We start from the raw sequence: 14,149 nt of genomic DNA, 5'->3' as shown, positions 1-14,149 counted from the left end.
GAGAACCAGGTCCATTTCTGGTGTGGGAATACATGACTTCTCCTCCAGATAGCCCCCCTCATTCTTTCTTTCTGACTTGAGACGGCTGTCATGCTTCACCATTTCGTCCATTAGCTGCTGTGGTCTGCTGGCGTTGCTGTGGATATGGCGAAATGTCTTCCATGCCTCATCGTCTCTAGGCAAGGCTCACAAGATAATATATGTGGCCTCCATGTCACTAATCCCTTGACCTTCACAGTCACAAAGTGCAAGGTCACAAAGGAGAGATTTGAACTTGTCATTAAATGCGATAACTGTAGGAAAGTCGGTAACCTTCAATGATCGGATATCATCATTGATCCTATGGAAGTGTTCCGCTCCAGAGTCCTTCTCGTCATTTCTCAATACCGTCCACATCTTTTTTGATGTCACAATATTCCCGTATTTCCCTCGAAAATGGGGTTCCATATGGCTCGCTAGCAACGCCTTTGCCATAACATCTCGCGATTTCCATTTCAGTTGCTCTTTTGTAAGTGGGGTAGATGCAGGAGTACTACCATTACTTGTATCTGGTGGGAGGAAACCTGCTCTGGAAGGGTATTTCTCGGTTCCATTCACTATAAATGTCAATTCTTTCCCAGCGAGTAGTCTTATCACATCCTGCGCCTACCGCTCATAGTTGGTATCATTTAACAATTCAACATTCAACTTCAGGTTCATGCCTGACGACTCTAAACTCGACTCACTCATGATAGTAATTCCGTCGGAGATTGTGGGTACTCTTTTGTTGGCAGTGCAAGATCCTTCTAGGTCGTCTAGTCACCCGGGCTCATAACCTGTTGGTGCTAGCAGTGTCTGTATGGCGCAGTAGTAGACGATTGAAAAAGTAATAACACGGAACTCAGAAATTTCGCTCACACTGTATGGTTTTTCTATCTAACGCATCCTCTGGAGGGAGAGAAAACAGGCAGACTATATACACATCTGATGTGGCTACATATCGTGTACCACAGAGCACACTAACACCGGATATGATAGTCATTTGCAGAACATGATGTCACTCACCGGATATCACAGTTACTATTAGCTATTCTATCTAGTATACCTTGAACCCATAACTATAGACAATCCCTCAGATCCTCCCACAGCGTCATCCTTCCAACATATGACACTCTTGTGCTGTCCTACTAAGATAGTACCACAGTTCCACGATGGAGAACATATGGATAATATAGGTGAGCATTGAACATGAGGTTTTTTCAGCTGACTACTCCTCTGATCTCCAGAAATATCATTTTGTAACTTTATAGCATTTGTCTTCATAACACATTTCACCCTGATAATTATTGCCATTTGAAGGAAGACCATGCTGGATGGAGATCTATAGCAGAGGACTAGAGAAGGCCAATTGATTCCTGCAGGGTGGATATCTATCTGGGTCTGAAATGGGTTTGTAGACTCAGCAGTGATCCCAAGCGGTCAGTCCAGACCATGAGCCGCCAGTCCGGCCAGTCCGGCCGCGGTTTTAAAAAGCCTGAGCCAGTCTGGTCGAAATTCTGGGCGGCCGCCAAAGCCGCCAGATGCCCAGGCAAAGCCCCCAGATGCCCAGGTAAAGCCGCCAGGTGCCCTGAAAATCAGAAGTTATCTGCGAAGGGCCAGCCATCTTGATGCTTTTTGTTGCTGATATGGGTATAAATACCACGATCACAGTGCCGTGAATCTCGCTTAAACTGCTAATTAAATGGCACCAGCTGATCAATCACCATGATACTCATATCTCTTCAACTATTGCATGCTTGATTACCTTCCGCAAGATCATCAATCCAATACTTCGTCCAGTTCGCCAACCTCCTCGGTCAAATATATCTCTGCCGATATATTAGTTCTTCTCTAATATTACCCAACACTGTTAATTTATCCGACCGTGATGGTTTAGAGATGGGTAATTTAGATCATAAACTAGTACTTGGAAGTGACTTTTTAAACGAGATACTCAAGTAAGTCTAGGAGATTTAGTTTCATCGCTTAGATTCACAAATTGCTTGGCGCAACCCTGGTCCAAGCGGCCAGATGTCCAGGCCGGGCCAGGCTTTGGTTGAAAAGCCGCTTTCCCGCGGTCCGGCCAAGCCGTCAATAAAAAGCCTAGGTCAGTCCGGCCGCATCCAAAGCCGGACGGACTGGCCGCTTGGGATCACTGCATATCAGCGGGGCGGTCAGAATAAGGTCCACGGCCCCATCAAGCAAAAGTATTATTTTCAGAGTGAATATCAGCACATGCACTCTCTAGAATAGCGTAATGCTGCTAAGAAGCCGCCTACTCGCATCCTCTATTCCAGTTCTGCTAAAAATATCAACCAGGAAGCCTATTTCCCATTTCTGAACTGACTGTACCAACATTCTCCATATTTCCATCACAATAACAGAAATAGGAAAATAGCGAGAATTGTTAGGAAATGATGATGACATAGGTTACTCAGCATATAGGATAGGAAAAATTAGCTCATGAAATATAGAAAGGTAGAACAATTGGTTAAATGAGGAAACGGAAGAAAGATGAACGCAAAAAATTAATACCCCGTCCTGTCCCACTTCCCTGACAGGTCCTGTTGCACTAGTCTTTACTTCAGGGTTGCGCGGATATTATCGCAATGATATATATAGGAACTAGTGATGATTCCTACCTGAACGCCCTGTATGGATGGCAATTGCATTGCATTTCATTATCAGATACATTTAGTCTCGTTTCATTCCCTCTTCTCCTTTTGATAGCTGCTCCCACAATCCGGCTTAAATCACGATGGCAAAATCACCAACACACCCCCAAAAGCAATTTACCAATTCAATATCTTCTGGTGTTAGGGGTGATTGTCTCGTTTGGCTATCTATCTATCGTTTTTGCAATATTTCACTTTGTAGCGTCTATCTATGCAGGGCACTATAATGTATCCTATCATAGAGGAAGACGGAGAAGAGGCACTGAGCCCCCAGGTTCAAGAAACGCTGTTCCGCGTACCGAGTTTCGAGTTGGTCTGTCAATTATGTATGTGAAAAGCTTGGTACGTTAGACAGCAAAGGCTTTCCGGTCGAAAAAGCTGGTTGGTAAATGTTTTCAACTGCATAGCTCAATGTGGTTGTCTCTGTCGCAGCAGGAGGCTGGTGGCTGCTCAGGGCGGTGGTTGAATTGGTATTTCTTTCTTATTTTCAGGATTTGACAGAAATTGCCATGATAAAGTAGTGCAGAGGAAAACAGACAAGAACTCACTAATACGAGAGAAAAACAATTGAACGGGAAAAAAGACATTTTTTGTCCTTTGCAAACACCACCATACCAAACTCTCTTGCTAGTTTTATGCCACAGAGTCAGCCAGTCGCTGCTGTTTGCACTGAGCGACCGCTCCCCCCACTTCCCATACCTCAGCCTTGGTCAGTAGCTTCTTAGAACGGCGGATTGCCCGCAGATGCTCTGTGTCCAGTATTGAATCTCTGACGGAATCCCGCAGTTCCTCTAAACAAAACCTTATACAACCTCGAGGGTTTTGGCCTACGGGGGCACAGTCATCGAGAAATCCTTCATTGTGGGTTCAAACTCCTGCAGGCCTCGATCCTCCACAACCGATTGCCGGAGTAGGGTTGCTCCAAATAATTGTACATCTTGGCTATCCTCGTTTGCTTGGTAGATCTCTAGGGTTACCTGCAAGTGGCTAACTAGGAGATCAGTAAACCCAAGGGTCCGGTCCACCCATCTCCCCGTGCGTACGAGCAGGCGGGCCCTGCAGGTTTCTCAAGGTGTGGGATATGCCTGGCTCCTACACGCGACAATAGGCGACGGCCCGGCAAGGACGTCAACCCCCAGGACTGCCGTCCTTTCCCTACCGTAATCACCCACCCTGCCCGTGACGCCTGGGACGGTCGGGAACACTGCAGGAGATTCCTGAGTTTCTCTCGGAGATTGAGGTCCATTAGGTTATTTGCCAAATCGTTTGCGTTCGTTGCATGATCTACGCTGTGAAGGACAGCTTCTTCCTTGCTGGGGCCCCCGTGGCTCATAACCTCATCCTGAGTCGCCGGGTTTGAGGCCTGAAGGAAATGCTTTGTGGCCGTTTCGTGAATGGAAGAAGAATTACAATTCGGGCGGCGTATAGAAGCTAGAGGCGTGTCATTCATCAATCTCTCGCGTCACTCCAACCAGCCTCGCATACTGCACGGCAAAACCTAGCACTGCGGAGCTTCACATATGCATCAGGAAGCTCTCCGGTGGACCCAGTCCGATCGCCCGTGAAACTAGTAAACGCTAAAAACGGTTAGCTAGATCATAAAGACTACGGTAAAAACTTGTGTTATCCACTTTCTCTGCCAGGAACCTAATCTCCGGGCTCAGGGCCAGTGACCATCTGAGGGATTGGAATTTTCTTCATGGGGTCAGGCATGATCGTTAGACCACATGGACCGTTATTCGCAATTTTGGGAACTTGTCAAATTAAACCAATATTGGACTGATGGCGAGGTTGATGGAGATTAAAGGTCAGGCAGAGATAGTGGACAGCACGAGTTTATACGGTATTCGGTCGATAACATACTTGCGCCTGAACCAACCACGGCCAGCTTCATCGTCTGCGACCTCCCAAGTTTTTCGACCAGAGAACCAATAACGCTATGTTTAAAAAAAACTTTGCCACGAATGATGCGTTGCCATTGGGTTGCATTTAATGACCAGAAGGAGAGAGAAACTGTATTCGTGGCGTATTTTTGTACTTTCCACAACTTCTGGATACTTCCCCTTCCAGGCCTGGACATTCTTGGGAGGGACACGGGCAGGGATTAAGATGCCTTCATCATCTGCTCGCAACTTGAGATATCTGGTCGTGCGACAAGTATCCCAGGCTAAAGCAGAGAACCCAAGCGTCCATCCCTCCTGTTTTCTGGTGTGGACGGGACGGATCGCGGGGCATGGGAGGATGCCCCGGGCGGATGGGCATCTTGGCGACCGTCCACACCACTCCCCGAGACAGATGGACGGGCCCTGCCGGTAATGGCCGTGCCCTGCAGATAACCGCCGGAAGATGTCATTAAATTTTGTACTAAGACGGTAGGGCCCGGGCGTCAACCCCTAGGACGGCCGTCTTGATGAAAGACAGACACCATGACCTGTTATCCCCACCCGCCCTGCCCGGGACGGTTGGTGGCTCCATGGCGTTGAATAGCCGTGGTTCGGTGGGGGGGGGGGTGGTAGCCGCGTATCAGTAGCACTAATGGTCGGTGTAATGCTGGTCGTTTGGAGGAGCCATATGAATTGTGCGTAGCATTTGGGGGAGGATGAAGGAGGTGTAATAGATCGCGGACGTTTTGTGGGGGGGAAGGAGGCTGTGTTCTGGGTCTGAGTTGCTTTGTTGTTAGCCATCAGACAATGGCATTATCTTTTGTTGCGCCATGATACACAATATAGCAGGGTAACTTATCCTCAAGGCAAGCAGGCCACTCAGTTCCCTTCCAACGCGTTCCCTACCACCTAGGGCACTGGCTCCCCGATCATGTCAGTCAAGGTGGTAATCTTGATTGAGATCCCGCTTACGCATTACCAGTATGTGATAACCCCGGTTTTGAGTCAATTGACACATTACGCATGCCAAGATTCTGGATAGCAGCCACAACCCCCGCTGCCCGTCCGTCCGCAACCTCGGGCACTTTTCCAGAGTGTCCATAAAAGCTCAACATGATTTTAGATCAAAACCGATAAAACACCGATAATAGACGGGGTAGGACCGACATTCTTTGATAGCTGAAATAATTTAACTATAAAAATCTAACGGAGTAAAGCGCAAATGAAGATTAAAAGCCGGTATTGTTAGGAATTGTGTGGATCTGCTCCCCCGTCCCCTGATTCTCTGCTGTTGGCTTCGGTTGATTTTCAACGATTTCCGATCCTTACCTGACATACTGACATTACTCGAGCACCGTCCTAGACTAGACGTACTGTGGCATTTGAGGGATAATTCATATGACTCGCGGGGAATCCGGGACCACCCCCGCATAAATTAGGTGCGCAAGGACTATAGCAGGGGTTAACAGTACAAGTACAGAACACGCGCTCCAGGCTTGTGTTGGTTGTGCGGGAGTGTTCATCCGAGAAGTCGACGTGGTATGTGACTGCTATAGGCTTTGATAAATAAAAAAATCGTGCTCCCCTCCTGCCAACTCGCCGTTTCCCTAAGAGAATTTCCCTCCGGAGTCTGGACACGATTGTTGGTGCGCCCTCTAGGGGCGGTACGTCTCTCTGTCTCTCTGTCTTCCCTCTATTCTGCCATCCATTTGTTCATTCCCTCCCAAACCCTTTTTTGTCTCTTTCGAGCAGAATAAGTTTCAAACCTCGACAGTTTTCGTCCATTAAAATTCAACAACAATCCCGTACTCAAGGACTACACGATGACTCCAATCCTCCGATCGAATAGCTCCAAAGTCCTTCTTCTTGGCAGCGGTTTCGTCGCGGGGCGGTGTCTTGGTGCCTTATCGGACTCTGACGTCGCCGTCACTGTTGGCAAGTATCTGGAAAACATTGCCCAGTTGACTGGGGATACATGCGTACATATGCTAACCATGAGTGAGAAGCCTGCCGTCATATCAAGGCTGCTGAGGAACTGGCTGAAGGTGTCAGACACGCAACTGCCATCTCGCTTGACATTAACAATACCGACGCCATGGAGGCCGAAGTTGCAACGCACGATATTGTCATCAGGTGTGTTCTCTTAGGGATCTTTGGTTCGCATGTGCTAATAGATTCTTAAGTTTGGTTCCTTATGTCTACCACCCTCAGGTTATTAAAGCTGCTATTAAGGAAAGGAAGAATATTGTCACTACTTCTTATGTGAGCCCTGCTATGATAGAGCTTGACCAAGGGGCCAAGGATGCCGGTATCACAGTCATGAATGAGATTGGTCTCGACCCTGGTATCGACCATCTGTACGCTGTCAAGACCGCCAAGGATGTTCATTCCAAGGGTGGCAAGATCTTGAGCTTCCTTTCTTACTGTGGTGGGCTTCCGGCCCCCGAGGCCTCGGGGAATCCTCTTTGTTACAAATTCTCTTGGTCTTCTCGTGGCGTCCTACTTGCCCTGCGTAATTCGGCAAAGTACTACAAGAATGGAAATGTGGAGCCTTCTGTAGTTAACCTATTTCTAGAATTGAGCTAATTTGCGCGTTTTCAGGTAGAGGAAATTGATGGAACCAGGCTTATGGAGACTGCGAAACCATACCTCATCTATCAGGGCTTTGCATTCGTTGCGTATATCCTAACCGCGATTCCACCGTGTACAAGGAACTGTATGCCATTCCCGAGGCACAAATTGTCATTCGTGGTACTCTCCGCTACCAGGGATTCCCTGAATTTGTCCGTACTCTCGTCGACACTGGATTCCTATCTGACGAGCCTCTTGCCTTTCTTAAGCCTTCTGATACCCCTCTTCCGTGGAAGACCGCTCTAGCAAACATCCTTGGGTCATCCTCCGAGAAGGAAGAGGACCTCATTCGGGCCATTTCTTCGAAGTCCAGATTCAAGGACAATGAGGAGAAAGAACGTATCGTCAATGGAATGAGGTGGCTGGGTATGTTCAGTGAGGTTAAGATAATACCAAGGGGTAACCCGTTAAACACCCTGTGTGCCACTCTGGAGGAGAAGATGCAGTATCATAACTACGTTCTCTTTTGGGGGGTATATTGCGCTGATAGGGTGGTTTGAAGAACAGAAATTTGTAGGATACGGAGAGGTGGTCCAAGAGCAGAACTCCTTCTAAACAGAATGCTGTGCGGTCTCCAGAGGCTTTAATTGTCGTGGTTGTGGAAGTAGTGCTGTAGGATTGAGGGGGAATAGAGCGGAGGGTTCAATATAATTTAATATACCCGTTTGCCATCCAGGCTTCAAGGGGCGTTAATTTAAGGCTGAGAGATCGGATATGGGACGGACCATATCGGGGCTGCGGTAAGGGGGTTCCCCCCGCATTAAAGAAATGAAAAAACAAAAGATTTTTATGATATAATACTAGGGTGGGGGCGGGTGTTGGCTACGGATCACTAAGGGTCATGTATTATTACTCGTTCAACCAATGTCAGTACCTGTTGGAATTGGTTGAAATTGGCGAGGATAGTCAATACAAAGGCAATGATCGATATTGGGGTTTGGGCAGTGGAAAGGAGTGGCTCGAAAGGAATTGATAGAATTTTGTATTGAGAGGAGACAAGGACACGAACATAGATGAGAGATGAGATGGATGGCAGGAAGAGAAGTAAGAGAGTTGCATACAGGAATGAAGTGAGTGAAGAAGGTTGTCTCACAAGAAGAGAAACATAGGAGTGAGAAATTTTCACTGCGTATGTATCCCCATACTCACATATACCCGCACTACCGTAGCCTCCAAGTACGGTTACTCAACCACCATTTTCAACATCACTCGTTGAAAATATGGATGATTGACAAGGGGGTAATGACCAACTGTGGGTTTGCTGACAATGGGCCCGCAAAAAGCGCAGCAAAGGTGAATGGCCACTCGCACAATTGACAGCCGGGTATCGCGCAAACGAGCATGCCAAGCAGCATCCACTTCCAACAGCTCTTCGTTTGTTCGAATGCAGTGTTCGGCAATGCGCTTCGGAATATGTGCACCAGCGGGAAACTGGATTAAGAAAACGAGAGAGTTAAAGGGACTGCGTAGAGGTCATGTACCGCCGGAGTCTTTGTGGAGCATCTTTTTTTCGTTTTGTTAGCTTGAGCGTGCAATGGGGAAAGGGATATACGCATAGAACAGAGTGGATATGGGGGGCGACTGATGGAGAGGTTTGAGTATGTCTTTGTTGTGATTTACATTTGCTCCTGTCTTTACTATCAACCAGTCGAGTTGTCATGCGATCATGCGAGAGGGCGGTAGTTGAGTAGATGTGTCGGGGTGAATAGAGATTTTCTTCCACCCTTCTCCGAAACGTCGTATGTTTGGTGATTTGTTGTTTTTCTTTGCCTTACTAATAGTTGCGGTTTCCCCGTCTTAGTTCTTCACCCCTTAGTCGTTTACTTGTTGTAGCCATTTCGCCTGTTCCTCCTTTTTCGCTGTTCCGCCGGTCGGAAAATATATCCTCCGTTTTTGTAGTTTTACCGGTTCAAAAGTGATCACGGTTTAAAATATTCTATCCTTGTTATTGTACTCGTACATAACCGTGCCAAGGTTCCCACCACTTTGAATGACGCTAAGCGACCTCCAAAGCAGGTGGCACTCCGAGGGAGTGCCTAACAGTTCAACGATAGTAACAGTTCAACGATAGAATAATCATCACATCACCTCCCATCGTGAATCCTTCAATTTTTCTCAAAACCCAGCAGCAACATGTCCAACGAAAAATATGCCACCAAGGAAGCCAGAATCCAGCATGCAATTGACCAAGTTTTTGATGACGAAGACCCTAATATCGTTAAATTAGCACGCGAGTATGATGTTCCAGAGCAGCGATTGTGTGAACGCTGGAAAGGTCGTCAGTCACACCAGCAAAGAGAGTCACCAAACTGGAAGCTTACATCAGACCAGGAGCTTGGTCTATGTCAATACTTGAATCAGCTAGACGAGGTTGGAATTCCGGCACGGTCTTGTCATATCGCTTCCTATGCAAACTCTGTACTTGCATCAACTCATTGTGATTCCATACCACTCCCAGTTGTGAGCAGTATGTGGACTCATCGCTTCCTTACACGTCATCCCGAATACAGCATATGGAGGCCAAAAATCCTAGATGTTAATCGGAAACGGTCTCATAACTGTGATACCATAAGCAACTAGTTTCAGTAGTTTCAGAAATTAAAAGAACAGAAGGGAATCCAGGATGCTGATACCTACAATTTCGATAAGACCAGATTCCAGATCGGTATTAGTAGAGACCAGTGGGTTGTGACTCGCGAGTCACAACGGCCTCTGTTTTTAGGGAGCTCTAGTAATAGAGAATTAGTAACTGTTGTTGAGTGTGTGAGTGGTGATGGTGCAGTACTTCCTCGTAGGCTTATTTTTCCTGGTGCAATGCATATGGAGGATTGGTATACAAAGACCGAAATTCTGGACGACTTTTTTGTTGGCATGTCGGAGACCGGCTATACAAATGACCGCTTAGCATTTGATTGGATTCACCATTTTGAGAGGTTTTCCGCTCACTGGCAGGTCAGAGCATGGAGAATACTTCTGTTAGATGGTCACGATTCACACTGTACTCGGCAGTTCATTACATTTTGTGATCAGAATTTTATTTTGTGATCAGAACAAGTATGCCGGTACGGGTACTTGGTTATTGGTTTTGTTTTATGTTTTGTTTTAAGTATTGCTTTGATACTTGGTTAGTTTTAAGTATCGTTTGATACTTGGTTTTGTTTTATGTTTTGTTTTAAGTATCGCTTTGATACTTGTTTAGTTTTAAGTATCGTTTGATACTTGGTTTTGTTTTATGTTTTGTTTTAAGTATCGCTTTGATACTTGGTTAGTTTTAAGTATCATTTGATACTTGGTTTTGTTTTATGTTTTGTTTTAAGTATCGCTTTGATACTTAAGAAGTTTTACCAAAGTGTATCGATTGATACCATTGATTAGTTTCGTTCATGTTAAGACATGAACAGATTTGTGTATTTAAAAACCGCCTGTTTCTATGATAGAAAGGGCAGACTTCGACAGACAGTATTTCAATATACTTGGTTGAACGGTTACTTCTTTGTTCCTCAGTACACCCTCGAAGCCTCCGTTAGTTCTCAGCTCTCGCGTCCTCTCTGGAAGAGCAGGCCACCTGCCAACTATCGTATCTATTACCGATAACGTGATTAGCTCCTTGCGAACACGTTACAATAAGATTATCCTCATTTGTCTACCATCTCATTGTACGCATTTCCTACAACCATTGGATGTCATCATTTTCCAATCGTATAACCATTACCATGCCAAAGCACTTGACGCAGCTACATGAACTGGGTGTTCAGAGTTCAACAAAGTTGAATTTTTTTCCGCCATCGAATCCATTCGTACCCAAACTTGGAAGTTTATGACAATCCTCTCTGCTTTCAAAAAAACAGGCCTTGTCCCTTTCAACCCCGATGTTGTTTTAGCAAAGCTACCAGAGATTGAAGAAATTGATATTCAACAGCCACGAACTCCATCCCCAAGACCTGAGGATACACAGTCAACACCAAAAACCTTACGCTCTCTAAAGCACCATGCCGATACACTACAGACTGACATTCGAGACCTCTCTCCAACATCACAAGTAAGCCTTCAGAAATATCTGAAGCGAAGCTTAGCGCAAGCACATAGCGTGGGTCTTGCACTTGAGCACCTATAGAATACGAAAGCAGCGGAGCTTGCACGAACTGCGTGCCAAAAACGAAGTCACCGGACACTTCAGAAGGGTGGGGTCCTCCACGCTCATGAGGCACGGGCGATAGTTCTTCAAAAAGAACTGGAAAGTGTTGAGAAGGAGCTTGAGAAAGCCCCGCGCATGCTCAATAATATTCAGAGAGCAGTGGATAACAAGGTTAAGCGGGAGTGGAAGGAGATTTCAAAGCAAATGAGAAAGGCGGTAAAGGAGAAAAATAAAAGGCAAAAGTTGCAAAAGCTGTTGAGTTGTGAAATTGGGCGTTCTGTAATACACTTTTTTCATTCTATGTAAAAATTCTATCGTTGAACTGTTACTATCGTTGAACTGTTAGGCACTCCCTCGGAGTGCCACCTGCTTTTGAGGTCGCTTAGCGTTATTCAAAGTGGTGGGAACCTTGGCACGGTTAATCTTTGGTTACTCTCGCTGGTCGGTCGCCGACATCTCTCAACCTCGAAATCGCACCGTCCTCCCCCTCAGCTAGCCCTCTATAGTGCGATCACCGAGATCCTAGATCACAAACACTTCTGCCGAGTCGCTGGGGCATCTGATCCACCATACGACACCCTGCACTCCCGGCACACAGCCCCGAACCTATCAGCATTTAGACTCGAACAGCTCACCCGGCAAAAAATATAGCCGGGAAACTGAAAATGCAAATCTACTAGATATTAGAGGGAACACAAGCGCATATGCAATACATAAGGTTGGGCTCGCGGAAAATCTAGTTATGGTGACGGGGTACCGTACCGTACAGTACGCATTGGTGGGGAAGAGTACAGTACGGTACAGTACAGTACGAGTACGGTGCAACGCCACCCAGCCGTCCCTCGTTCACCCTAAAATCTCGGAGCCGCTTATATAGCCCCCTTTAGTATGGGATTTACGATAATACTTAGGAGGTTCCCGGTATCGAAACAACGCACTACTCTCTGTAACTAACTGTACGTCGCTCAGATGAATTTCGTACAGGCTTCCCTCCGGGCCTGTGTTAGCAGCTCCTCCTTTGGCCTTCGGGCCCACCACATGGCTCCCCCCGTGTTTTTTCTCTCTTTTCGACGGGGTCTACCGTACCTCAATGATTTCCTTGCTACTTCCTGCCCATCCCTAGTTAGATATCTTCTTTGCCGCCTTTTTAGCCAGTTTTAGTGTTGTCTTTCTCGGCCTAGAATGTGCGGTTAGTCCCATGGGGACTTACCGGTACTCGAGTAGGGTTTCTTCATTTTCCATGTGGCGGGGGGGGCACAGGCTTTGTTTACAGTACTTGAGTACGGTACGAGTACTCCCTCATCTTTGCCAATAATACCTCGGGTAGCGGATATTTTGTAGCCTCACCAACTTTCGGGCCCCACCAAGGTACGAGTACTGTACCCCTCCATGTCACATATGAGTCATCGACCCTCGGCAAATGATTGGATATCATGTATGAATGACACAACCAGCCCCATCACCCCGCTTTCTTCAGCCGTGCCAACCGAAGTTCATATAAACTCCTCCGATACCCCCACATATTATACCATTCCTACTTCCAACCTCCACTTTTGACAGAATATCATGGCCCAGATTACACATGTCAGGACCGGCGATGGCAACGCTGATTGCGGCAACATAATAGGTAGTTTTCAACAACAACCCTCGACAAGCCCGACGAGAATGCACGGATTATGCGCTGGCTCCCCCCACTAGAGCCAAATAACAGACATGACGGCGTTCTCAAGGACCGGTTTGACGGTGTCACGCATCGGCTTTTGGAAACAGGTGAATATCGCGAGTGGTGAGGGGGGTGGGTGGGGGTGGTGCCGATAAGGCTGTCTTGTTCCGCAGCTGGGATCGCGGAGTGGGCAAGACCCATCTTAGGTAAATGGACGGTCCTTTGAGGGAAGCGAAAAATTGCTAACGGACGGAAAGACTAGTTCCGGATCCGGTTAACCGCGCGCCTTCATGTCTGTTATTTGGCTCTAGTGGAGTGAGCCAGCGCATAATCTGTGCATCCTCGTCTGACTTGTAGACGTTGAAGCTATCTATTACGTTGCCGGAGCCGGCGCTGCTGTCACCGATCTTGACATGTGTAGTCTGGGCCATGGTGTTCTGTCAAAGTGTAGGTTGAATGTTGAATTGGTACAATAATTTGTTGGGGTTTCGGGAAGGCTATAAATTTCTTATGAGTGCGGCTTGAGGGGTGGGGGTGGTTTATTGTGTGATAGTGAATATCTAATATTTCGGGGAGAGTATATGGCTGGGGTCTGAAGTATCGCATAATCACTACAGCTGAGTGACCACAAGTTAGCATTGTAATATGTTTCAATATCATGAACCTCGCGAGTTTTTCGCCGTAAATTACTTATACCATTGAGAACTTCGGGCGAACTGGGGACCGTGCGGGGTAGGGTTGTACTGTTTTGGAATAACAGGCGCCTCAGATTTACATCGTCAATTATCTGTTTTTTGAGTTTATATTTATTTCTTAATTCATGCTCTTATGTTGTTCCATCGATAGATGTAATTTAAGAGATAATCTCCGAGTTTTATGCCAGGCCGGTGGGTATGGTACCGTATTAACTCGCTCAATGCTCAATTGGACCTCCCGCTAGTAGGTTAAAATAAGGTGAGGCGTGCCAAGAAAATTACGCAATTTATCACGTAATATCAATTTCATGTTTCTAACTTTCCTCGTAAATATCAAACTCAACCCCCGTATCCTCCAACTCATGATCTTCCTTCGACTCCAAATCTCCCCAATTCAGATCCTTCCCCCCCTCAAAGTCCATTCCAATCTCACCCCAATGCCATCCTGG

The 14,149-nt window shown here is 46.6% G+C and overlaps 2 protein-coding genes; both read left to right on the top strand.

Annotated features, from left to right (window-relative positions):
• Positions 1-6,204: 6,204 nt before the first annotated feature.
• Positions 6,205-7,656, top strand: GSTUM_00000349001 (uncharacterized protein). XM_002835471.2 has 4 exons: positions 6,205-6,555; positions 6,600-6,709; positions 6,760-7,120; positions 7,178-7,656. Exons 1-4 carry the CDS (start codon positions 6,400-6,402, stop codon positions 7,451-7,453), a joined length of 903 nt encoding a protein of 300 aa, XP_002835517.1. The 5' UTR covers positions 6,205-6,399; the 3' UTR covers positions 7,454-7,656.
• A 6,406-nt stretch (positions 7,657-14,062) lies between these two features.
• Positions 14,063-14,149, top strand: part of GSTUM_00000347001 (uncharacterized protein) — a gene marked incomplete at its 5' end in the record, with an annotated part of 1,900 nt that continues 1,813 nt past the window's right edge. Inside the window, one exon of the mRNA XM_002835470.2 lies at positions 14,063-14,149. This exon is cut by the window's right edge and continues 1,016 nt beyond it. Coding sequence (XP_002835516.1) covers positions 14,063-14,149 — 87 coding nt within the window.

The sequence above is a fragment of the Tuber melanosporum genome (assembly GCF_000151645.1).
Source record: "Tuber melanosporum whole genome shotgun sequence assembly, scaffold_109, strain Mel28".
Taxonomy (NCBI): domain Eukaryota; kingdom Fungi; phylum Ascomycota; class Pezizomycetes; order Pezizales; family Tuberaceae; genus Tuber; species Tuber melanosporum.
Note: the sequence above shows the minus strand (reverse complement) of the source record. Positions and strands in the feature narration are given on the sequence as shown.

Coding starts and splice junctions, on each gene's coding strand:
- GSTUM_00000349001 (XM_002835471.2), top strand. CDS start 6,400: ATGACTCCAATCCTCCGATCGAATAGCTCCAAAGTCCTTCTTCTTGGC. Junction 6,710..6,759: donor ACGCACGATATTGTCATCAG/GTGTGTTCTCTT, acceptor TAGATTCTTAAG/TTTGGTTCCTTATGTCTACC. Junction 7,121..7,177: donor AGTACTACAAGAATGGAAAT/GTGGAGCCTTCT, acceptor GCGCGTTTTCAG/GTAGAGGAAATTGATGGAAC.